General features: G+C 55.9%; 1 protein-coding gene across 4 annotated transcripts; it reads left to right on the top strand.

Moving 5' to 3' along the window:
* Positions 1 to 15,181: 15,181 nt before the first annotated feature.
* On the top strand, positions 15,182 to 24,723 carry CCDC9B (coiled-coil domain containing 9B). Of its 4 annotated transcripts, none has more exons than XM_510306.7 (11): positions 15,196 to 15,357; positions 16,150 to 16,260; positions 16,546 to 16,653; positions 17,295 to 17,450; positions 17,539 to 17,664; positions 18,308 to 18,477; positions 18,755 to 18,813; positions 19,388 to 19,441; positions 19,537 to 19,627; positions 20,358 to 20,400; positions 20,484 to 24,723. In XM_510306.7, the coding sequence occupies exons 1-11, from the start codon at positions 15,214 to 15,216 to the stop codon at positions 21,024 to 21,026; spliced, it is 1,605 nt and encodes a 534-aa protein (XP_510306.4). In that variant the 5' UTR covers positions 15,196 to 15,213; the 3' UTR covers positions 21,027 to 24,723. The 4 variants fall into 4 exon arrangements, with proteins under 4 accessions (XP_024204887.1, XP_024204888.1, XP_510306.4 ...); XM_063794739.1 differs by having other exon boundaries at positions 15,226 to 15,357; positions 16,476 to 16,653; XM_024349119.3 differs by lacking the exons at positions 17,295 to 17,450; positions 17,539 to 17,664 and having other exon boundaries at positions 15,182 to 15,357; positions 16,476 to 16,653; positions 18,308 to 18,434; positions 20,484 to 21,140.
* Positions 24,724 to 24,903: the final 180 nt, after the last annotated feature.

The raw sequence follows: 24,903 nt of genomic DNA, 5'->3' as shown, positions 1-24,903 counted from the left end.
GGTGGGGGGGTGGCCCGCAGGGCCCTGGGCCATGGCCAGGGGGTGGCCCGCAGTGACCTGGAGGATGGCCATGCCCCCCACAGTGGCAGTGCCCCTGTGGAAAGTCAAATGAACAATGTCAGAGTCAGAGGTCAGGGCTAAGCTTACCTGAGATCAGCTCTCCCTCACTCCACTTCCCTGGGGGACTCAGGATTTCTAGGCAAGTAAGGAGTTGCGGTGGAGGGCTGGGGGCATGGGTAGCATGTCCCGTGCCTTTTGCCTTGGTGAGGCCAGAACACTGAGCAGATAAAAGGCAAGCAACCTAGATTTATTGGTTTCTATTCTTTGAGCCAAGATATGACTCCCGCTCCCTGTACCTCGATTTATTTTATTTGCAACTAAGAAGCAGAATTATTTCATCTTCTCCTTTCTCTCACCCAGGAACCCTTGCAGAGTGATTAGAGGCTTTGCCGTGCTAGGAACTGCAGGCTCATTGTACTTAGGAGCAAGGGTGAGGCTAGAGGAGGCTACAGAAGAGCTCTTTGAAGGCCAGGGGCAGGGGGAGACAGGAGGCTGGGTCAGGGGAGATGAAAGAGCTGAGGAGGGGAAGAAGGAAGACAGTTGGAGGATGAGAAGACACGGAGGGTAGGAGGTGGCAAGGTGAGGATGTAAGTATTCTTTTTATAGGTAGTGTGTATGTGTGTAGAGGGTGTGTGCCATATTTATATAAAATAGCTATGTTTGTGTACGTGTGCATGGGTGGGTTCATACTCAAGCTCGGTATGTACACAGATACGTGCATGGAGTGCATGGTTCTGTGTACATGAGTATGTGCGAGCTCATACCTGTTCCTGAGCGGATGCCAGACCCAAGAAATCAGGAAGAGTAGAAAGTAAAATCAAAGCTTTTCTGCCTCAGTCAGAAGAGGCCTGGAAAAAGTGTGGTTTAACCTTCCATCTTGGCTGGAATCATTCCTGAAGTCCCAAGGCCAGGGGAGTTTTTTGTTTTTTTGTTTTTTTTAACTTTTTGCCACAAGCCCAGGGGGCAGGCAAGAGATACCACCTTGCTTCTGTGGTAGGGGACTCGGGGTCTGGGGCCCTGTGGAGCAGGGCGGGGCTATGCTCCCACTGTCTGGGCTGGATAACTCCCCAGTCTCCTTCTGCCTCCTAGGGCTTGATTAGGGCTTGGTACCAGTGGGGAAGAGGCAGGATCCAGGGCTGGGCGCTTTCCTGTGACCATGGTAGAGCAGCCCCTGCCCCATCCAGGCTCAGTGATGCCTGGAAACAGCCACTTCCCACCCCACCTGCCTCTCTGCTTATGGCTCTTTTGTTTGGGGGTTGGCACACAGACCAGGCCTAGGAACTGAGTCTGCTGGTGGTAGCCAGTGGGTGAGAAGAGGTGGAGGAGACGCAGTCTTCTTTCTCTGGCAGGAGTAGGTCCTAGGGGCCCCATAGTGTGGTTGGAGTTTGGGAGCAAGCCAGCTATCCAGCAAGGCTGTGGGGGTAGCCAGGAAAGCAGAAAAGCATAGCACAGGCGGGGAAGCAGCAGGAGAGAGGATGGGCTGCTAGGGCAGGGAGGGGACGTGAGGAAAGGAGAGAGACAGATGGGAAAACAGAGGAGAGAACGCCAAGAAGGCTGCAGCCAGCAGGGGGTGGAGGAGTGCAGTGCTGCCCACCCCACCCCCACTCCACGGGGCTGCTGCCTGAGCCTGCTCCCTTCTTTTCATTTGGGGGAAGTGGTGGCTGCTCCCTGAGGGTCTAGGAAGGAGGCTAGGGGTCTGGAGGACATGACAGTGGGAGGAAAAAGGGGAGACCATTGGGGGAACTTTCCTACCTTCGGACCTGTGGGAGAGGAAGGGAAAAAAAGAAGCAGCTTTGGTCATTTGGTTCTGCAGTAAAAAAAAAACCTGTCTTCTCCCTGGCACTAAGGATTTTGTGCCCACACCCCTAACCCAACAGGGCCTCTCAGACATGGTCACTTGCCTGACAATCGTTCCTTCATTCATTCTCTCAGCAAAGATACATATTGGAAGTCAATATAAGGTTCAGCAGTGTGTCCCTGTGTGCTCAAGGGCTGGCTGAGTCCTCCTGGGTGGAGTGGCGCCAGTTAGGAGGTATGGGTTCTTGTCTCAACTCTGTCAGCCTGGAGGTGCTCCATGGTGGCCAACCCTGTCATCCACCTGATTCTTGCTTCTACCTCCAGGCCAGCAGCCCTGCCAACCTCCCCATCTGTCCTCTGCCCCTGTCACGCCCCACGTATCTCGGCCCAATCTCTGCTCAGCCTCTCAGAGCTGTTTGTTGTCTCCTGTTTATGACCTTCTGTTCTCAGCTCTTGGCCTTTGCTCATGCCTCCTCCCACTTGGAAATCTCCCTGGAGCAGCTGCGTGTTGCCCTCATGCAGGAAATCCACATGGGAGCCATCCAGGCTGCCCAGCTGTGGGTCCACTGGGCTTCTGCAGCACCCACCTGAGTGGTCCTGCGTGTTCTGAAGTGCCCCATTGGTGTGGGAATCACCTGCTACTTCTTAAAGGCTAGGACGGTCTTTTGTTCATTTCAAGGGAAGCCGATGGCACAGCTCCCAAGAACTGGATTCTGGATTCCGACCCAGCTGCACCTCTATGGCCTTTCCCTGAGCATAACCCCTAGCTCCCCTGGGCCTTGAGTGTGCGGTGGGAGAAGCACCTACCCTTAGAAGCACCTAAGAACACGAGTAAGCATGCTTTTTAAACTGTAACATGTTCTACAGTATGTAAGGGCTTGTCTTCATTGTGGACCCCTACCACCGCCTTCATACAAACACACACGCACATACATTTTTGGCACGCACTAGTTATGGCTGACTGATAGTCCCTGCCTTCACCGCTCTCCTGCTCTCTGCCTTCTTCCAATTCCCAGCCTCTCAGCCACAGTGCTTACCTGGGTCCATCTTTTTGGAGTAAGAGCAGGGAATACCTGTGTTCAAAAGGTAACTTTTAATTTACTGTAATCTAAATTGCAGTCTTTCCTTTCTCCCTCCCACGATGCGCGCACACACACACACACACCCTTCAAAGGATGAAAGGGAAAAAACTGCTCCCTCCGGCTTAGCTTGGCCCCAATATAGAGCTGGCACTGTAGGTGCCAGGCATGGGGGTTAAATGGACACAGCGGGTTCACCTACGTGGTGGGTAGATGGAGACACAACAGCACCATGTACCAGCCCCTACACCTCATACTCTTACTCTTGCTTGCCCCCCTAGACTCAACAATTGTGTGTTAATCCGATTCCTCTTGGGAAGATTTCAATATCCGTTCATTTGCTAATTATTCATGTTGTGTGCCTGCCCTGTGCCAGGTCATGGTATGCCTGTCCCTACAGACGCTTGTCTTGTGTAAACATCTGGCATGGCATGGGAGCAGGAAGCTTGGAGCTATCAGTGTGCCCAGTGCAGGGAAGGGGAGGATGGTTTGCTAGGACAGGAATGGGGTTGGTGGCCCCTGAGGGCACAAGTGAATGGATTTTTGCCCTGGGGCTCAAGTGAATTGAAAGCCTTCCATGGGGTCCTAGCTGCTTGTACCTGTCTCCTCCCACCAGGATTGGAAGGGGGTGGGAGCTTGGAGTCTGAGCCAACTTGTCATTCACCAACAAGCCGTGCTGTCATGAGATGGAGCTGCTGAGGTAACCTGGTGCGAAGGCTGGCCATGTCTTGCTTGGGGCTGGCAAGTCACAATGGACAACCCCAGAATGGGCCCAGTGAACATACAGTACATTCATTTTTTTTCAACCCTCAAATGGGAGTGTAGTATGTGACGTCAGGAGCAAATACTTGACATCAGGGCTTTCTGGTACTTACAAGTTTGCTGAGCATACAAAAACAAACAGCGCCCCCAATACAACAACCCTAGCCTCTTGCAAGACACGGCCCCCTGAACCTCTTTTTTTTCTAGGGAGCCTTAGTGCCTCTTTAAAAGTTTTTTTGAGACAGTCTCACTTTGTCATACAGGCTGGAGTGCAGTGGCGTGATCACAGCTCACTGAAGCCTCGACCTCCAGGGTTCAAGCAATCCTCTCACCTTAACCTCTGGAGTAGCTGGGACTATAGGTATGTGCCACCACACCCAGCGAATTAAAAAAATTTTTTTTGGCTGGGCACAGCGGCTCATGCCTGTAATCCCAGCACTTTGGGAGGCCTAGATGGGTGGATCATTTGAGGTCAGGAGTTCGAGACCAGCCTGTCCAATATGGTGAAACCCCGTCTCTACTAAAAATGCAAAAATTAGCTGGGCATGGTGGCGGGAACCTGTAGTCCCAGCTACTTGGGAGGCTGAGACAGAAGAATCGCTTGAACCCGGGAGGCAGAGGCTGCAGTGAGCCGAGATTGCAGCACTGCACTCCAGCCTGGGTGACAGAGTAAGACTCTGTCTCAAAAAAAAAAATTGTTTTGTAGAGACAAGGTCTCACTATGTTGCCTAGGCTCAAGTGATCCTCTCACCTTAGCCTCCCAAAGTGCTGGATTACAGGCATGAGCCACTGCACCCGGCCCCCTGCACCTCTTGAGCTACCCATTTTCACTGGCCTCTACTTGTACTCAAAATGTTCAGCTGAGGTCAGCCTGTGAACTATACCCATGGTCCTTCGTGCTCCCTCATCCTTTCCCTTAGTGAGTGATGAGGCTGGAAGAGACCCATGGGGCTGGGCTTTGCAGGGAGGAGAGGTAAAGAAAACCTCAGGGCCAGTCAGGATCGGGTAAGACGAAAGAGAAAAGACAATCCTCAGAATGTATCTCCCCAGTTCAGGCCCAGGTGTTTGAGGGACAGGAGTTGGCAGCTCTGGAAGGGACCTCATGCAATTTCTTCCACTCTCAGCTAAGCCCTGCTGCCAGGCATGGCAAAGGCTGTAAATCAATCATAACTGAAGAAGACAGTGGAAATGTAGGGGCCCAGCCCAGGAGTGGGGACAGGGCAAATGGACAGACACACACCCTCATGCAGAGACACGGAAGCACAGATACCAATTCAATGCATATACACACCCAGAGAGACCCTGACCACATGCACACACAACATACCCCACAGAGACCCTACTGTCCCCAGCCAACAGCAAGTACAGCCAGGTCCCTACCTGAGAGTGCAGAGCAGGGGCAGGAAGTCTGGGGCACTGTCTGTCCTCAGGTGTATTTGTACAGGTCAGGGAGGGGCTGGGATTGAACAGGTGCACTGGGAGGGCCAGATGCAGAAGGCTCGAGGGAATGAAGAGGGATGGGCTAATCCTTATCTGGGCAAAGGACAGTCGAAAGCAGGATGTGTGTGTGTGTGTGTGTGTGTGTGTGTGTGTGTGTGTGATGGGGAGGCTGGGGAACAAGCCGTTACCAGATTGGTGTGGTAATGAGATGCCACAGAATCCAGGCAGAAGTCCCCAACACTGGCAAGGCTGTTTACACCAGGGACTGGCTCTGAACATTTGTAGAGTTCCTACTGAATGCCAGGCCAGGCATGCGGTGCTTCACACACATTAGTAACCCAATGAGTCCTACAAGATAGATAGGATGATTACCTCCTTTCAGCAGGTGGAGGAATAAATAGTGACCATAGTGGAGGACCTGGTGGAATATTTGCCCTGGGCGCCAAGCCCCAGGCCTGAATTGTCAGATGTGCTGCCCAGCCCAGGGAACTAGCCTGAGAATGGAAATTAGACACAGAAAAGGGAACTTTTGGGATGGATCTAGGCAGGCGGGGAGGGAGCCCAGGCTGCCAGCTTGCTCTGTACTCCGAAAGCCCCTTGTGGTCCGGTCCCCACTGACCCCTGTGGCCTCTGCTGCCTGCCACAACCTCTTGCTTGGCGTGCTCTAGCCATGGTGGCCTTCCTTAGTCCCCTGCAGACAGAGCCGGTGCCCTTGCTCAGCTCTCCTGTCTCCCTGGATCCTTGCTCCTGATGTCTCTTGATCCCAGTGGGGACTCTGTGCTCCTCAGAGGCAGGGGCTGTTGTGGCTTCCTTCCTTCCCTCCTTCCCTCCTCCTCCTCCTCTCTCTCTTTCTCTCTTTCTTTTCTTTCTGAGACGGAGTCTCTCTGTGTCACCCAGGCTGGAGTGCAGTCGCACGATGTCAGCTCACTGCAAACTCTGCATCCTGGGTTCAAGTCATTCTCCTGCCTCAGCCATCCGAGGAGCTGGAATTACAGGCGCCCGCCACCACTCCTGGCTAACTTTTGTATTTTTAGTAGAGACAGGGTTTCACCATGTTAGCCAAGCTAGTCTCAAACTCCTGACCTCAGGTGATGCACCCACCTCGACCTCCCAAAGTGTTGGGATTACAGGCATGAGCCACCACACCCGGCCTGTGGTGGCTTTCTTAGTCACCTTTATATCCCCTCAATTACAGCAGTAACGTAACCACCATCAGGATACAATTTGGAAAATGGAGAGGAGGAAAAGAGTGATCCTCCTTTATCTCCACGGTGGGCAGGAAAGTGTTTGTGTGCCAGGTTCTCTTACAGTATCAGTTATCTCATATCAGCTCTTGGAGGTAACGGTTATGATCTTCCCCTCTTTTATAGATTAAAACATTGCCAGCATTCAGAGACATTAAGAAATCTGCTTGAGGTCCCCCACCAAGTGTGTAGTTAGTCCCAACTGGGGACTATTTGAGTCTAGAGCCCGGGCCCTTTCTTCACCTTAGGTAATCTCTCCTTTTAGGAATGCTCTTCTGAAAAATTCCAGCCTGCTTTGCTAACATTGTTGGTCAAAGGACTTTGGTTTATGACTAGGTGGGAGGTTATTGGTCCCTTCTGCACACATTTGCTGTGGGTCTATGGGGAACCAGGACAGGGCGGCCTACTGGGGAGGGGCAGAAGTCCCAGGGGAGGTTTACAAAGGTGTGGTGCCTGCCAGGCTCCGGCCCAAACTGTGTGAATGTTACCAACTGCATCCACCGCTCACTGTGCTCAGCGCCCTCACCAGCCCTCTAAGCCCTACTCTGCTTCCTTTTACCCTTCAGGGATCTTGACACCGCAACCTCTCCACCTCTGCCCCCAGCCTTTGGCAGGAAGCTGAAAGAGAGGCCTGTGTCTTCACAGACCCCCAGGAGGAAAGCAGGGGCTGAGAGGAATGCATGGGGGCCCAGTGCTCTGGGTTCCAGGCTTGAGGCCTAAGTTCTCCATCTCGGGAGTCAAGGTCTGAGCTCCAGTGGGTGCCAATCACAGAACCCACTACAGCAGCAGTCAGGCAGAGTAGTGAGGCCTTGGGTGGTGGCAGTAGGCCCTGCCTTGATGGGGTGGACTGAGAAGACAGGGCGGCCTCTGAAGCCCGAGTGGGCCCAGAGGCCTGTGGGAAGTGAGGAGGGCACCCACGGTGTGGTGGCACATGGGAAACGATCTATAGCAGGGTGTATGTGTTCATGGACTCTTCTCCTACCCAGTCTTAAGATTTTGAGGGCAAGCAGGGCCTGCTCCGTGTGTGTGGCCCCACCACCCCTCAGCAGGCACTGTGCCTTACAGATGATAACTGCTCACCAAGTGCTTGGGCATATTGCCTGGCTGAGAGTGGCGGCACTTCCCTGCTAGAAAGCCACAGAATGGAGAAGGGAGCTCTGTGGAGCAGGACGAGATACTTCTGGGGTGAGGGGCTGGGATCTGGAAGAGGAGACGGGAGATCAGGGAGGGAGGCTGAAGGGCATCTCCTGGGGCAGTGGAGGCCATGAGGGGGCCCTGGGAGGTTGAGGACACAAAGTGAAGGCCCTCTCTGGAACCCCCAATGCCTGTCAGCAGAACCAGGAAGGCCCCCCCTGCCTCCCGGGCTGCCCTGCAGGGTGGGGAGGGAGGTGGGACAGCCAGGCGCCACTTGGGCGGACAGGTTTTCCACAGTATGAGGCCAAAGGTACGCGCTGGAGAGAGTGCTGCAGGGATGGGCCACCAGCCACAGTGATTCAGAGGCAGTTGGGAGGGCCCCACCCTAGAGACTCCTGGGCAGGTCTCTGACCTTCAGCTCCAAAGAGAAGCTAATAGCACCTGCCCTGGCTAATTCACAGGTTGCAGAGCTTGAAGAGATCCAATGGCATCATCTGTGTGAGGCTCTGGCAGTGTTAGACCTTGGAGTGCAGGGTGTTACTGTTATCAGTATGAATATCAGTGGTGACCTCTATGCCTCATCAGAGGCTCCCTTGCCCAGCCCTGGGGACGTGCCTGCGGGACACTTCCCTCGCACCTTTGGCCTCTGGTCCCTCAGAGCATTCCACTGACAGGCCCCCAAGAGGCCCCCTTCCTGCCCCAGCCTCCCGCAGCCCCCTCTTCCCCCAGGGTGCCGAGCATCCAGGTGTGCCTAGGACTGAGGCGTGTTCCAGACTCAGGACTTTCAGTGCTAAAACCGAGACAGTTCCAGGCAAATGGGGACAATTAGTCACCCTGCTGCCCACCCGCAGGTGTCCAGGCCCGGCATTTCAGTGTGCTTTCTCACCCTGGTTGCCCTTTCCTGCCTAGCCACCTCTAGGCTGGGTGAAAGCCCCTGAGCCACACCACCTAAGGCCACTCCAGAGGCCCATGCCCTCTCCTCAGTGGCCTGGGCTCTCATCCTTCCCTCAGCCTCCTAGTCACCCTTCTCTCCATGCCTCAAAGCCACACTGGACCTTTTCCCTGCCCCAGAGATGCCACCTCAGACCCATGTGACAAGCCTAGAGAGGGGGTAGAGACTGTCCCACCCAGCCTTCCAGCCGCTGCTGCCCAGTGGGCACCCTTCCCGGAGACATCAGGCCAGGCCATTCCATGCCTGACTCTGTGAGAGCCCCCAGGCCTGAGCGCTTAGTGCTCCCTCTCCACTGTGTCGCACCAGCCATGCCAAGGCTCTGAGTCCTCCTGAAGGCTCTCCCGCTCACCTTTTCCCTGGACACCCCATGCCCTGCCTGGCCCAGATGCCTCCCTCCGGTATCTGGACACAGCCTCCTAACTGCCCCCAACCCCACCCCTGCCCTATGCGACACATCTAAGACCACTCTGGCTTCAGCTTCCTAAACCGTGGGGTGGCCTCAGCAGCAGCTGCTGTAAAACTTTCAGCCTCTCTGGATGACTCCACCTCCTCAGTCTACCTTCCAGTGCCTCCCCAGTCTGGTCTGTACCTTCCTAACCTAATGTCCTCTTGCAGGTAAAAGCCACCGCCACTGCCCTGCCTCCTGCGATCCTGCTATCTCCTGTGCATTCATGGAATGCCCTCTCCTCCCATCCCCCTGCCTGAATCTTGCTCATCCCCTTGAAGCTCATCCCCTTCTGGAAAACTCCCTGGTGGGCCTGAGCCCTGTGCTGGCTGGGCCTCAGGCCAACGCAGCCTAGTGTTGGCAGGTGCCTCTGAGGTCTTTCCCTGCTGGTTCCTGCATCACCTTGGCCAGGCGAAGCACACAGTAGGTGCTCTGTTCATGGCATAGTGTAGGCAAGTCCCAACAGGGCAGCATTCAGCCTCTGCTCGTGGACAGCTCTGGGCTGGGGGTCAAGGTGGGGCTTCTGGGAAAACACAATGAGTCCCCTTTGCACCATGAAGAGATCCATTGTTGGTGCATGGGAACAGAACACCAACAAACAAGGGAGACCTCAGGGGCTCAGGTCCACGCCAGCATTCACCTCCTATTACTGGGTCTGACGCTGGAAGGTTCAGGATGCCCCAGCCCTGGGTATGTCCTGGAGAGCAGAATGGAGGGGTGTGTCCTTAGTCCAGCTTTCCTTCTGCTTCCAATGCCTCAAAGGACTTCAGCCTGGGCCCCACCTTGCTCTGGCTTATGTGTTCTTTTGAAAGGCGTGGCCCAGACTTTGTCCCTGGCAGCTGGAGCCTGCCCAGGGCTGGTCCCTCCAGCCCTACCTCTTGCAGTCTTGAGTCCTTCCCACCCAAGACCAGGCCTGGCCTGACCACACCTCAAGTCCTGGGAGCCAGGACAGGAGTTTTCTTGAGATAAGAATCGCTATGGTGGAGCAGGGAGGGAGGATGGGTTTGCAGGAAGGGAATGCTGTGCTTTAAGCCACTCTCTGGCCCCTTTCCATCTGGAGGGTCTCCCTGCCTAGTAGCTGAGCTCTCATGCAATCCAGCCTGGCTCACTCTTTTCCTCAATACTCACCCACACACCCAGGGCTGGCTAGTGGCACCAGTGACCTCTAAGGGCTCGGCCCTCCACCAATAAGAAGGGTTCCCGAGCACTGGGGTGTGATCCTGGAACTGGGCCTGGGGGTATCCAGAGGCAGGTAAAGTGCAGGGATTGCTTCCAGAAGCACCAGTCCTGGCTGGAGAGAGATGGCAACCAGGGCCTGGGACTTCAGAGGGGACAAAGAGGGACAGGGAGGACTCCCTGGAGAGGGTGTGCTGGGCAGGAGACCTGAAGGGAGGTGGCTGAGGGAATGCCTCAGGATCTGCCTCACCAGATCACAAATGGTCTCCATAACCCAGAAGTCTTAATGTGTTCAGGCGCCAGCAGGCTGGTAGGAGGCAGCCTTTGGGCCCCTCAAAGGATGCTGGGGAGGTAGCATCCAGAAGGTGGCCATCAGGAAGTTACCCGAGGCAAGAAAACTGTTTTGAGCCTTACTCTGGGCACACTTTGTTCCAGATATGGATGGTTACCCATGTTATTTTATTTCCTCTCCAGATGATTCTGTGAAGCAGGTACACCCCATGTTATAGATGAGGGCCAGAGAGAGAAGGGACACAGCCAGTAAGGGGTGAAGTTCATTTGGAATCCACCCACCCCCCATCCCATCTTCTGACAAAGCCGAGGGGAAGGGCAGGGGCCGGCTTGCTTATGTTTCATTGATCCAGCTTCAGGGGCAGCATTCCGGAAACAGAATGAGGTCTGAGATGTGCGGCCCTCGTGGGTGGAGCCTCTGCCAGGGCTGTGATCCCAGGGTCGCGGTGGCTCCATGTGTGGTTCGGAGGGTCTTTCCTCCCCTGCAGCCCCTTCCTTCTTTCTCCTCAGTGAGAATCCCAACTTGCAGCAATCTCGTTCTCAGGGCTGGTCCCAGGTCTGTGCTCTGAGGACCACGAATAGGGTCCAGATACGTTCCCTTCTGGACCTCAGGGGGTACCCCCTGAGCCAGTGGGTGGCCTGGGAGGGTGGGGGACCACAGGGAAGAGCCTGTGCCCGAGGTGCTGGGACACCCGGCCCAACCCCGGGTGGAGAGAGGGAGGGCACAGAGGGAAGGATCAGCAGAACGGCATTGGCGGGGCAGCCGGTGAAGGCGCCCTGGGCAGGAGGCAGCTCCCGGGTGTGTGGCCTCAGCGGCATCACAGACAGGCTGTGCCACCTGGGCAGAGGGCGCCACCTCTTTGGGCTTCAGCTTCCTCATCAATAAAATAAGTCTTCTACAACTAGATGGCTTCTCTAGTCTGATGGAGTTGGGAGGTGGAGGTTACAGGGACTTGGGGGAGGCCCTGCGGAACAACAGAGAAAGGGAACCGCCTCCCGCACCCAGAAACAGGCTGTTGTCGCTCTGCTGCCCCTTAGTGGCGACACAGAGAAACAGACACCCAGTCTCATGGGGATGGCAAGCTGGTCCTTCTCCATCTCCCCTGCTTCCTGTGGGCTTCTCCCCGGGGTGGGGTGGGGCCCCTCTTAGGGCACCTTTACCACCCACCGGCTCCCTCCGGGCTGCGTACATTCTAGGTGGACAGAAAAGCAGTCCCAGCCTATGCATAGGATACCCACAGCTATGCACAGGATGGCAAGCACAATTCACGCATGTCTTCATTCTGGAAGTGCTGATGGAGGTTCTTTAGTATGCAGGGGCACCGTGCCAGACACTGGGGATCCAGAGGCACTTGGCAGGTCATTCCTGCCCTCAGAGAGCCTCTGTCCAATGGAGAGCAGACAGGCCAACCACAGACTCTGGGGAAAGTGGGAGACTGTGGGGGCTGCTCAGAGGTGTGACGTCTTGTGTGAATAACACTGGGAAACACACAGTCAGCAGCTGCTGGTACCCCCTGTATGATGGTTGGTTTGTCTTGGGCACATACCCCTCCAGCCTGATGGACCAGAAGGCCTTTGCCCTAGGTGAGGGGAGTGTGTTCCTGCAGGCCCTTCCAGAAGAGCTGTGTGGCCATCCCACAGGCGATAAGCCTGTGCCCATGCCTTTACCCCCCTGCTACTCTCTTGCCCCCACCTTGTCTGGGAATGGGGGAGGGGGGTACACAGCCTTGCCTTATCCCTGTAGCTTCCTTACCCCATCTACACATCTCCTCCCCAGACCTGGTCCGGGCCTGAGTTCTGAAGAGGCTGGAGAGCATTAGGTCTCCCTCCCCAGCAAGTGCTCTGCGGGCCTCCCAGCTCCAACACAGTGCGGGGCAGGCGAAGGGAAGTTTGAGGCTTCTGGAGGCTTCTGAAGCCTCCTGAGGCTGGCGTGGAACTCAGTCCACTGTATGGGGCAGGATGCAGAGCGGCTGGGAGAAGGAGAGAGAGTGTGTGCGTGTATGTGTGTGAGAGAGGCCCAGGGCACAAAGCCTGGGTGCGTCATGGTTGCTGGGAGAGTTTGACGAGTCTGACTCAGTGGGGACATCCGGCAGGAAAGGAAGGGAGAGCGCAGTGGCATTTGCAAGCAAGATGGGAACTCTGGGGTGGTGGAGATGGGGTGTGGGGCCAGGGGTGCTGTGCAAAGGCCTGGACAGGAAGAGGGCTAAGCTGGCAGAGCTGGGGGAGGGAGTGGGGAGGAAAGGGCAGTTCTGGAGGGGTGGAGGTTGGACCTCTGGCTGCCTGGGTGGGTCTGGGAGGAGAAAGAAGGCAGCGGGGGTTTCTGCTCTGGAGACAGAGGGGACGAGTTGTGGCATTTGGGAAACTGGCCTGGTCAATCAGGGATGTGGGGAATGCAGGGGCTTCTGATTCTCACCTGAGGGCCTGGAGGTCAGGGCCTTGTAGCTGAGGAAACAGACTCCACGAATTCCTAGTCCAGAAAGACCACCCTCCTCTCAGCACCCCCAAGCCTTGAGTCCCAGAGGCTCTAGGGTGGCACTGCCAGGCAGGCTGTCCCCCTGGGCAGGGAGACCAGCCTCAGCTGTATGAGGAAGATATGGGGGAGGAGCTTTCCTGAGAAGGGATGATTCCTTTGCCAGGTTCAGAGAGGCTGAAAAAACCAGTCTTGGAGAGCAAGGCCAGGAAGGGCCCAAACTTAGGCCCCGAGGGAGGAAGGCTGTTGACCAGCTCTGAACTGCCATGGCAAGGGCCCTGGAGGAATGCCTGGCTCACCATACCAAAGGGCTAGAGACCCAAACAACAGAGCCTCTTGGAAGTGGCTGTGCTTTAAAACATAGTCATGTGTCTGCTAATGACAGGGCTATGTTCTGAGAAATGTGTTGTTAGGTGGTTTTGTCATTGTGTGAACACCACAGAGAGCACTTACACAAACCTAGATGGTACACCCTACTACACACCCAGGCTATATGGTATAGCTATTGCTCCTAGGCTACAAACCTGTACAGCAGGTTACTGTACTGCATACTGTAGGCAGCTGTAACACAGTGCTAAGTGTTTACATATCTAAACTTAGAAAAGATATAGTAAAAATATGGTGTACAAGATTTAAAATGGCACACCTGTATAGGGCACTTACCATGAATGAAGCCTGCAGGACTGGAGGTTGCTCTGGTGAGTCACCGAGTGAGTGATGAGTGAATCTGAAGGCCTAGGACATTACTGTCTGCTACTATAGATTTTATAAACACTGTACACTTACGTTAGACTAAATTTATAAGAATGATTTTTTGGTCAGGCATGGTGGCCCATGCCTGTCATCCTAGTACTTTGGGAGGCCAAGGCAGGAGGATCACTTGAGCCTAGGTGTTCAAGACCAGCCTGGGCAACATAGCAAGACGTTCTCTCTACAAAAAATTTTAAAACTACCTGGACATGGTGGCATGCGCCTGTTGTCCAAGCTACTCAGGAGGCTGAGGCAGGGGGATCCCTTGAGCCCAGGAGGTTGAGGCTGCAGTGAGCCATGATCATGTCACTGACCTCTGGCTTGGGTGACAGAGTGAGACTGTCTCAAAAAATGAAAAATTAAAAAATATATATTTTTGTTTCTTCAGTAATAAATTAACCTTAGCTTACTGTAAACTTTTTACTTTATAAACTTTTTAATTTAAAAAAACTTTTTGACTCTCTTGGTAATAACACTTAGCTTAAAACACAAACACATTGTACAGCTGTACAAAAATATTTTCTCTTTATATCCTTATTCTATAAGTTTTTTTGCTATTTTGAAACTTTTTCTTTTTTTTAACTTTTTAAACTTTTTTCTTAAAATCTAACACACACACATTAGCCTAGGCCTACACAGAGTCAGAATCATCAACATCACTGTCTTCCATTCCACATCTTGACCCACTGGAAGGTCTTCAGGGGCATTAACAGGCCTGCAGCTGTCATCTCCTATGCTAACAATGCCTTCTGGAATTCCTCCTGAAGGACCTGCCCGAGGCTGTTTTACAGTTCACTTTTTTTTGTTGTTGTTGTAAGTAGAAGAAATACACTCTAAAATAATGATAAAAAGTATAGTATAGTAAATACATAAGCCAGTAACATAATTGTTACTTATCATTATCAGGTATTCTGTACTGTGCACACTTGTATGTGCCATACTTTTGTGCGACTGTCATGCCGTAGGTCTGTTTACACAAGCGTCACCATAAGCACATAAGTAGTGCCCTGTGCTACCATGTTATAATGGCTACAATGTCACTAAGCCATAGGAATTTGTAGCTCCATTATAATCTTATGGGACCACCATCATATATGTGGTCCATTGTTGAGTGAAACGTCATTATATGGTGCATGACTGCACAGAGAAGACAATGTCCAACCTAAAAGAATGAATGACTATTGTTGTCATTTTAGGGATGTGGTAGTACTTGGTAGTCTAGGGGAGGTGAGCTTCTTGATCCCTTTGAATTACTTAAACCAAGGCTGATGAGGAGAAGGAGCAGGAGAGGGCAGGCGCATCTGTGTGCTGTAGGCCTTTTTCTACTCATGGGAGGCACAGAGGCCTACGCTGGCTGCCCATCTTGTCTGCAGGCAGGCCCAGGCTGGGGTCCTGCTGGGGCCTAGGCAGCCAGGCCTCCTGTGTGGGCTTGACCCACCAGGGAGAAGTCCCTACCAGTCTGTCTGGGGACGCTGGGGTGGGGCAGGGAGAGGTGCTAGGCAGGACCAGCCAGCTGCCAGTGCCCTGGTCCTCGCCCTCTGAGAGTGGAAGGGTGGGGGTGGCGGCCCGACGTTCCTGGCTGGGAGCCCAGAGGAGTCTTTTGTAATCACAACATGATCTCGTGTGCTGAGCAGCGAAGCCGGCAGGGAGAGGCCGGCAGAGGCCCGGCTCCGGTGGCTCCAGCTTTCCTCCCACTCTGGCTCCCCAGGGGCTGCTCTGGAATTCTCTCGGTGCCCGCCGTTGCCATGCACTCGGCTGTGAGTGGCAGTCTGCCTTTGGCAGGGGGCTTCTTGGGACTGGGAGGGGGCTGGGATACCAGGCAGCCACCCTCTGGGGGCAGCTGGGGACAGCTGGGGCTGGGAGGAAGAGGGCTGTGACTAGGGTCACAACAGAGAACCTGCATCCAGACAGAGAGGAACCTGGAATCTTGATGCAGAGACATGGCTTGCCCAGGGTGACTCCCGGGCTGGGGCCGCCAGGGGAGCTGGCTCTCTCCGCCCCGACTACCAGCAGCTTTCGGCCTGGAGAGGCTGGGCCCGTGGGAGCGGCTCTTTCCTCCAGGCTGGGCACAGGCCTAGGTGCGGGGTCCAGGGCCTGAGAGCCCAGGACGGAGCCAGGTCCTCTCCTTTTTCTCTGGTTGTGGATCTGGGAGCCAAACAGCTCCCCCCTCGACCTCCCGAATCCCCTGGCAGCTTCCCAGTCACGGCAGGTTCCGCTGCCAGAGCCATTTATAACTCCCATTCCAGGCTCTGCTCGGCAGTGAAGCTCCCTGGAGAGCTGGGGGAGGGGCACCCCACTGCTGGGAGCTGTGGCTTGGGGTATGAGGCCCTGACCTGAGCCCCCTGAGGAGGCAGGGACAGGCAGATGGGCCTAGCTGGAATGGGGGCTTGGGGCCTTCTTTGGGCCATCTCCCTAAGCAATCTCCTTCCTTCCTGGGTGACCTTAGCTGTGGGTCTGGGATCTGTTCCTTGGGTGGTGAAAATGTGAAAGCTGGGGACTGGTGAGAGGGGGACCCGGAAGTCAGGAGCTTGGGTTCCCTGCCTCTGCAGGGAACTCCCAGAGCCGAGTCCCCCATGAGCAGGCAGGAGAAGGACGCGGAGCTGGATCGGAGGATAGTTGCCCTGCGCAAGAAGAACCAGGCCTTGCTCCGCAGGTACCAGGTGAGTGGGCTGCCACAGGGCCGGGAGGAACCACTTGGCTGCCGCTCCCCGTGCCCCACACGTGGTGGTCTCCCTGCAGGCTCAGCAATGCGCCTCTGGGGCTGGGGCCAGGGGTAGGGTGGGCATGGTCCCTCTTAGAGGCTTGGTGAGGGTCCTGGGGATGTATGATGTGGTGCCCCTGCCCCCTGGTGTCCCACTGGTGTCTCTCTGTGTAGGCCTATCAGCATCTATGTCTCTGTGCACCTGGGGGGCCATGGCGTGTGCTGACCCCCGGCCCTCCCACAGGAGATCCAGGAGGACCGTCGGCAGGCAGAGCAGGGGGGGATGGCTGTGACCACACCAGCACTCCTCCAGCCCGATGGCCTCACCGTTACCATCAGCCAGGTTCCCGGTGTAAGCCTCACCCTGGGAGACAGGGCTCGTAGCAAGGAGGTGGAGGCCCAGACCATGTCGGGGAAAGACAGCTGCCTCTGTTCCCCTCTCCTACTAACTATTCTGGGGTGCACCTGCCAGCTCCCAACCTCCTGCAGTCGGACCACTGCTGTCCCCACCAAAGAGCCACAGCTGAAAGCCCCCCTACCCCCAGTAGATCCTCATACCCTTTTCCAGTCCACAGCCTACCCCCCATCCTCATACCCTTTTCCAGTCCACAGCCCTGCGCCTATGCCACAAAGCACAGGCCACTCCTAAACCTCAAGCCCCAGGGGCTAAAACCCTGCAGGAAGTGGGGGACAGAGAAGTTGGGGCTGAATGCCAGGAGCAGTGTCTGAGGGACAGAGACCCATTGTTTGAGTGCTCTGGGTTTCCCAGCTCAGAGATGACGGGCCACTGTGGCATCTTGGGCCGCTGGGTGGCCCTGGGCCCTGGATAACCTCATGCCATTGGCATGTGAACACCCTGTGGGAGTCAGCTCTTCTGTGGGGAATGCAGGGAGGGCTGGGGTTGGAACCCAGGCCTGGGGAACCACCGAGAGGACCCAGCACCCAGGTCCTGCCCAGCACTGCCCATGTGGCCTGAGGGTCTTCGTTCTGCAGGAAAAGCGGGTGGTTAGCAGGAACTGGGCAAGGGGTACCTGTGGACCCAGAGTGACCAACGAGATGCTTGAGGATGAGGATGCTGAGGACCACGGGGGTACTTTCTGCTTAGGGGAGCTGGTGGAGCTGGCTGTGACCATGGAGAACAAAGCAGAGGTGAGCAGGGTGGGTGGGGAGTGCAGGCATCGGCGGGCAGCCTCTCCCTCCCTGGCTCTGCTGCACTGCCCATCTTCATCCTCCCCAGGGCAAACGGATTGTAAGTGAAAAGCCCACCAGAGCAAGGAACCAAGGCATAGAGGGGTCACCTGGAGGGCGTGTGTTCCAAAGCCCCCCCACGCAGGTGGCCATCAGCTCAGATTCTGCACGGAAGGTGTGTCTTTAAGAGGGGATGGGGACATGGATCTGAAGGTCCTCACTTGGGGGAGGCAGAGAAGCTGAGTCAGATATGTCCCTCATTTGCGGGGACGTGGCCGAGGGAGCACATGCAGGAGTTCTTGCTCCTCCTCCCTTTCTCTGGCCAGTCTCTACTTTGGGTGGGCCTTGAAGTGGGAGACAGTTTAAGCCAAAGATGTGATCCAGCCCCCTCCCCTATTTAGCCCTGCTGATGGTAGCATGGGAGTGGGGGAGGGGGCAGGAGGGTGGAGTTGACTGGCCAAGTGCCAGGTGTGACCTCTAGGTGGCAGCAGCCCCTAGTCCTTGCCCTTGCTCACAGCTTCCAGGGCCCCTCCCACTCCGGCCCGTCTGCATACCCCTGCAACACCCCTGTGGGTTGGTGCTACGGAGATCCTCCCCATTTTACACATGAGGAAATGAGACACAGAGAGGTTAAATTACTTACGTAAAACACACAGCTAACAAGTGGATGGAAACCATTTCCACGGGAGAGCTGGAACAGACCTAATTTTTAGCTGGAGATGTGGAAACCTTGAGAGAGGAAGCGCCTGGAGTCTCCAAACCCCACTCCAAGCCTCTTCCTGCTTCTCTCCCTCACTCTGAGTGTCTTCTCCCTACAGGGTTCTTGGGAGCCCTGGAGCCGGCCGGTGGGGGAGCCCCCGGAGGCGGGCTGGGACTATGCCCAGTGGAAGCAGGAGCGGGAGCAGATCGACCTAGCCCGCCTCGCCCGGCACAGAGACGCACAGGGTGACTGGCGCCGCCCGTGGGACCTGGACAAGGCCAAGTCCACGTGGGTGGCTGGGTTGGGCAGGTTGCCTGTGGTGCGGGATGGAGCTGGCTGCGGGCGCTGCTGGGAGGGCTGCAGGGACCCTCCTCGGGGTTGAGAGGACCTTGCTGGGCATTCTGGTCGAGCCCAGGGTTCAAGGCTCTGGGTCTCCCGTCTTTCTTGGGCCCACCATCTCCCTGCTGCCTTCAATTCTGGGCCTGGGCTTTGGGGAGGGGGGTGTCAGGGTGGGGCCCGCGGCAGCTTCTGTGCACCAGCAACCTGACTCCCTCTGTCTACACAGGCTACAGGACTGCAGCCAGCAGAGGGGAGAAGGCCCGGCCAGGGCAGGCAGCAGAAGGGGTGAGCCCACACCTACCTCATCCCTCCCTTCCTTGGCTTTGTTCATCTTTCACCCCCTTGTCCTCTCTTTTCTCTGTCTCTTAGTCTCTTACTTATTTTCAGAGCTGAAAGGAAGCGTTGGAGAACATCTTCCTTCCTCTCCCTATCAGAGGAGGGCACCAAGACCTCCCATCCTCCCCTCTGAGCCCACAGCTCTTGTCCAGGTTCTGAGCAGAAGGCCCCAGAAGGAGGCTCAGTGGAAGCCGGCCCGGGGTCTCTTTGAGGTCCCTAATGGGTGAAAGTCCTGGTGGTCCTTCCCCAGACCTACTGTAGAAACAGCTCTGTGGAGTTCTGGTCCCCTTGTTTTATATATAAAGAAGCTGTGGCCTGAGAGTTGGGGCCAGACACCTAGCCATGGAGTGGCAAAGCTAGCACAGGACCCTATTCTCCTGACCCCCAGGCGAGGGCGCTTTTGGGGAGGCAAAACCCACGACTGGCCCCGAGGACTGACAGCTTCCTGAGGCTGGAAGAACTGGTGTTCCTGTTTTGGATCCTTTGTCACCCCACCTTTCCCCACTTCTTTTGTCCCCCGCAGGTCCCAGGAGCCACCGGAAACTACAGCCCCCACCATTGCTCCCTGATGGAAAAGGTGAGTTGGGGAGGAGGAGGGGCCAGGTCTCGTCAGCTAAAGATGGAGCCGGCTGCTATGGGCCTCTTCTCTCCTTGGCCGACCATCTCTTGCAGGTCGGGGCGGGCAAGCCAGCAGACCCTCGGTGGCACCAGCCACAGGCAGCAAAGCCCGGGGCAAGGAGAGGCTGACTGGCAGGGCCCGAAGGTAACAGGTGGCAGGGGACAAAATCAAGACGGGCATCTGGGTGTCCCAATTTCCTGGACCAGTACAGGCCCAGGTGCCAGCTCCATCCCTGGGATCCCTGCCTCCTGGCTGACTGCTGCCTGGCAGGTTAATGAGATGCTGGGAGAGGCCATTAGCAGAGGCTGCAGCGAGAGCCTGGTGCCCGGGGAGGCTGGTGGTAATTACAGCAGCTCCCTTCCCCTGGGAAATGAGGTATGCCTTTCCCAGGCATTGCAGGCAGGGACATGCCTGGAGTCCCTACAGAACTCAAGGTGCTGCAAGTTTGGCCATAAACAGCAGCTGGGGACCCAGGATGGGCCCAGAGTGCGTGGTATTGAGAGGAAATAGTTGGATTTAGGGAACAAGGTCAGGCTTGGTGGGGGAAGCATCCTGGAGCCACATTCTGGCTCTGATCCCAGTCTGAGACCCTTGGGCTTTGGCTTCTGCCAGGGGTTTCTTTGGCAAGGAGGTGGAGGCCCCTCCTCTCTGGTCCTGCCATGGCTGCTCCTCTCTGCTGAGGGCTGTGGGGCTCTAGGGAGAGTCTGGGTCACCCCTGGGATTTCTCCACTGCTCAATGTGAGGCCTAAACCATGGGGTCCCAGCTCAGCCTTCCTCACTGGCTCTCAACTCCACCCCACCCCTCTATTCAGGCAGGGGGACATGGCTCTGGAGTGAAGTGGGGTGGGGCGTGCCATGAGCTGTGTTTCTACAGGTGGGATATGAAGGAAGACAAGGAGGAGCTGGAAAGTCAGGAGGTAGGTACTTGGGTATGGGATGGGGCAGGCTGGGGACGCGAGCCCTGGATTCATCAGCCACCGGGGCTATTCTCTTGTTTCAGGGAAGCCAAAGCACCAGAGAGACTCCCAGTGAGGAGGAGCAAGCCCAGAAGCAGAGCGGGATGGAGCAGGGCCGACTGGGGAGCGCCCCTGCAGCCAGCCCAGCCCTGGCATCCCCAGAGGGGCCAAAGGGGGAGTCGGTGGCTTCCACAGCCAGCTCAGTCCCCTGCTCTCCACAGGAGCCTGACTTGGCTCCTCTTGACCTCTCCCTAGGAGGGGCTGGCATCCCTGGGCCTAGGGAGAGCAGGTGTGTGCTCAGTCTGAGGCCTGGGGCCCAGGAGAGCCCTGTGTCTTGGCCAGAGGGCTCTGAGCAGCAGCCCCTGGGGTGGAACGATCACCAGGCTGAGCTGGAAGTCCAGACTTGCCCTGAGCCACAGAGAGGAGCAGGGCTCCCAGAGCCCAGAGAAGACAGGTCTGGCAAGGCTGGGGCCCAGCAGGGCCTGGCCCCGAGAAGCCGGCCCACGAGAGGAGGCAGCCAAAGGTCGAGAGGCACAGCAGGTGTGAGGCGCAGGACAGGGCGCCCCGGCCCGGCAGGAAGATGCTGAACACAGCTCCTGGGAGCTGGGGAGTCCCGGGGGAGAGGAAAAGGGAATCACTCTGTTAAAGGCCCTCCGCGTGATGGCCATGTGGTTGCTGGTGGCTTGCGCCATTGTCACTGAGCAGTGTGGCAAACTCTCCAGCATGGCGACCTTGTGAGGGCAAGGAGTGGCCTCCCTGCACCTCACACGCTCATCTCTGTGCACATGTGTGTTTTCACGCACGGGCACAGCCCCTGGTGTATTCCTGTACTGGTATCTGGCATCTGAGGCTGGTGCACCCTGACCTGGGCCTACTGCTGCCCAGGCCACAAGCCTTCTCCACTATGATGAGAGAACAAGGCTTGGTGGCACCCAGCACCTGGCTCTCCTGGCTCCCCGTCACCCCCCCAGGGCCTGGCCTCCCTCTCCAGCTGCAGGCTTTCACCTCTTGCCTGGGCTGGATTCCCCCAGTCCCAGATTCCCAGGATGCCCAACCAGGGGAATCCCAGTAACCATGTGCCAGCCTCCTGCCTCTCCTGAGTGGTGGCTGAGGCCTGGAGGAGGAGAGGCCACACAGCTGGCAGGGTCTGGCCTGGGCAAAGAAGAGTAGAGCTCACGTGTTCTCGGTGAAAAGGAGGCTCTCTGGAAAGTCCTCCTCTCTGAAATGGGTTGGGATGGGGAGGGACAACCTCCTCTTCCCACAGCAGCATGGGAGAGCTCACTCCCAGGCCCCCACACCCAGGTCAGACATCACGTGCACCCTGAATGTAGGCAAGGGCCTGGCCCTGCAGCCCAGGGTCATTTCCTGCTCTTTCCACTTCCTCTTTCCCCACCGTCCTGCACTAGCACCAGGGCCAGGCCAAGGCAAGAATCAGACAGCGACTCCACAGACAGAGAAACAACTTCCAGCTAAGTATGACATCAGGACTTGTCTTTCCTACTAAGCCTCCATCCCCGCCCCTCCCCTGAGGCCCACGTCTGCTGAATTATCCGGACTCCGCACAAGCTGTGGCTTCCTCTCAGTTCAACAAACATTTCCTGAGCACCCACTACCAGTAATCCAGCCGGTAGGCGACGGAGACTGCCAGCAGGAGGGAGGGAAGAAAGCCAGTCATCCGGCAGATCTGGGCTGTTCTGGGCGGGAGCTGTTCTGGGCCACAGGTGCCCTACAGGGCTGGGGGCAGGATGGCGGTAGGAGCCCCAGGGGACCCTCCCACCTCTGCCTGGCAGAAGCAAGTGCCCTTCTTTCTTGTTATGTGTGCCTTCTGCTCCTGAGCCCTAGTGTGGACCTCACCGCATGGTCCCCTCTGCCCCCTCCTTCTGGTCCTGCCATGGCTGCTGCTCTCTGCTGAAGGCTGTGGGGCTCTAGGGAGAGTCCAGATCACCCTGGGATTTCTCCACTGCCCAATGTGAGGCCTAAACTGTGGGGTCCCAGCTCAGCCTTCCTCATTGGCTCTCAACTCCACCCCACCCCTCTATTCAAGAAGGTGAGGGGCATCTCTTTAGCAGACCAGACTGTTTTGAGAAGTGTCTCTCATACTTTAACTGAAGAGTCATGCAGATTCTAATGGTCTGGGGCCTGAGAGTTCGTCTTTTTTTTTTTTTTTTTAGTTAGGGTCCTGCTGTATCACCTAGGCTGGAGTGCAGTGGCACAATCATGGCTCACTGCAGCCTCGAACCCTCCAGGCTCGGGCGATCCTCTCACATCAACCTCTTGAGTAGCCGGGACTGCAAGTGTGCCACCACGCCTGGCTAATTTTTGTATTTTTTGTAGAGGCAGGGTTTCACCATGTTGCCCAGGCTGGTCTCCAACTCCTGGGCTCAAGCAATCTGCTCGCCTTGGCCTCCTAAACTGCTGGGATTACAGGCATGAGCCACCACACCTGGCCGAGAATTCGTATTTCTAAGAGGCTTCAGGTGAAGCCCATGCTGGTTCCTGGACCATGCTTTTGAGTAGTTAAGGGTTTGGACTAGAATATATGAAGGGCTGGGGGTGAAGACAGACTCTAGACTCTAAAGGTTGGTGGCTGGCTATGTGGGGGATGGGGGAATGCTACCCCTGTCAGGTGGTGGAGGCTTCCTGGCTGCAGAGTTGGGTGGGAGACTTGGGGAAGATGCTTTGGAAGGCAGTGAGTGGGTGGTGTCAACTTCTAGTAGTGCAATGGGAGAGCTGGTCAGGGATGGGATGGAGTGAAGGGGGCAGAGGCATTTGGTGTGGGGTTGATCAGAGGAATTTTGGAAAGGCTTGGAAACATTCCTATGTATGTGAGACACACCTATGCCAGGGCAAAGACTCCAAGCTCAAGTTTTTCTCTTGCCTTCTAGTCACAAGAACATGGCTTTGGAGTGTGACACTGGCCTAGGAATCCATGACTCCCACAGGACGGGGCTAGGGGTAGAGGAGGTTCAGGCAAAGCCCTTAGATTTTGGAGACATCAGGCAGATGTCTCCAAAAATGATTGTGATCAAGAATCTGAATTATAAGATTCACAATCTGCTCCCCAACCCAGTGCTGCCAACTGTACAGCTGCGCCTCCATGAAGGGGCATATGCCAGGCTCGTCTGACCCTGGAATGAGGATGTAGGAAGCAGGCAGAGCTCCGGTTCAGCCCTCACAATGGGACTGAAGCAGGAGAGAAGGCTGGGCAGAAGGGCTGTGGGGAAGTAGGGCTTGTCTCCATGGAGTGACGTCCAGAAGGATGTCAGGAGGAGGGATATCACAGGAGTTATAGACATTGGAGGGAACAGAGACTGGCACAGGACCTCTTCATTGCAGGAAGATGGTAGTGTAGGCAGGTAACATTGAGCTCTTTTCAAAAAAGGAGAGCTCTTCTTCAAGATAAGGAAGTGGTAGTTATGGTGGTAACCCCCGGCTATCAGTCCGGATGGTTGCCACCCCTCCTGCTGTAGGATGGAAGCAGCCATGGAGTGGGAGGGAGGCGCAATAAGACACCCCTCCACAGAGCTTGGCATCATGGGAAGCTGGTTCTACCTCTTCCTGGCTCCTTTGTTTAAAGGCCTGGCTGGGAGCCTTCCTTTTGGGTGCCTTTCTCTTCTCCAACCAACAGAAAAGACTGCTCTTCAAAGGTGGAGGGTCTTCATGAAACACAGCTGCCAGGAGCCCAGGCACAGGGCTGGGGGCCTGGAAAAAGGAGGGCACACAGGAGGAGGGAGGAGCCGGTAGGGAGATGCTGGCTTTACCTAAGGTCTCGAAACAAGGAGGGCAGAATAGGCAGAGGCCTCTCCGTCCCAGGCCCATTTTTGACAGATGGCGGGACGGAAATGCAATAGACCAGCCTGCAAGAAAGACATGTGTTTTGATGACAGGCAGTGTGGCCGGGTGGAACAAGCACAGGCCTTGGAATCCAATGGACTGAATCAGAACCCTAGGCCTGCCATCTGTCAGCCGGGTGACCTGGGTCAATTTTAGCCTCTAAAAGCCTCAGTCTCCTTATCTGCAAAATGAGGCTTGTGATACCTGTTTTGAAGGGTTGCTGAGAAAATTAAAGATAAGGGTATCCAAAATAGTCTACGGCCATACCACCCTGAACGCGCCTAATCTCGTAAGCTAAGCAGGGTCAGGCCTGGTTAGTACCTGGATGGGGAGAGTATGGAAAATATACCTGCCTGCAGTTGGAGTTGGACTCTGTCTTAACAGTAGCGTGGCACACAGAAGGCACTCAGTAAATACTTGTTGAATAAATGAAGTAGCGATTTGGTGTGATCTCTGTCTACTTTGTTTTCTATCTTTTCCTTACCTTCTCTTCTAGCCTCATCTTTGCTGGGGGGGCGGGGGGTGGGGGCACTCAATGCACTTTCAGAGAAACAAGGAACGGTCTGTAAAGATTATCCGGCCCACCAGGTGAGCTTCCTTCAGTCCCATGGGGGTCCAGTGGAGTCTCAG

Source organism: Pan troglodytes, chromosome 16 (genome assembly GCF_028858775.2).
Source record: "Pan troglodytes isolate AG18354 chromosome 16, NHGRI_mPanTro3-v2.0_pri, whole genome shotgun sequence".
Classification (NCBI taxonomy): Eukaryota; Metazoa; Chordata; class Mammalia; order Primates; family Hominidae; genus Pan; species Pan troglodytes.
This window is presented reverse-complemented; position numbering and strand designations above follow the sequence as displayed.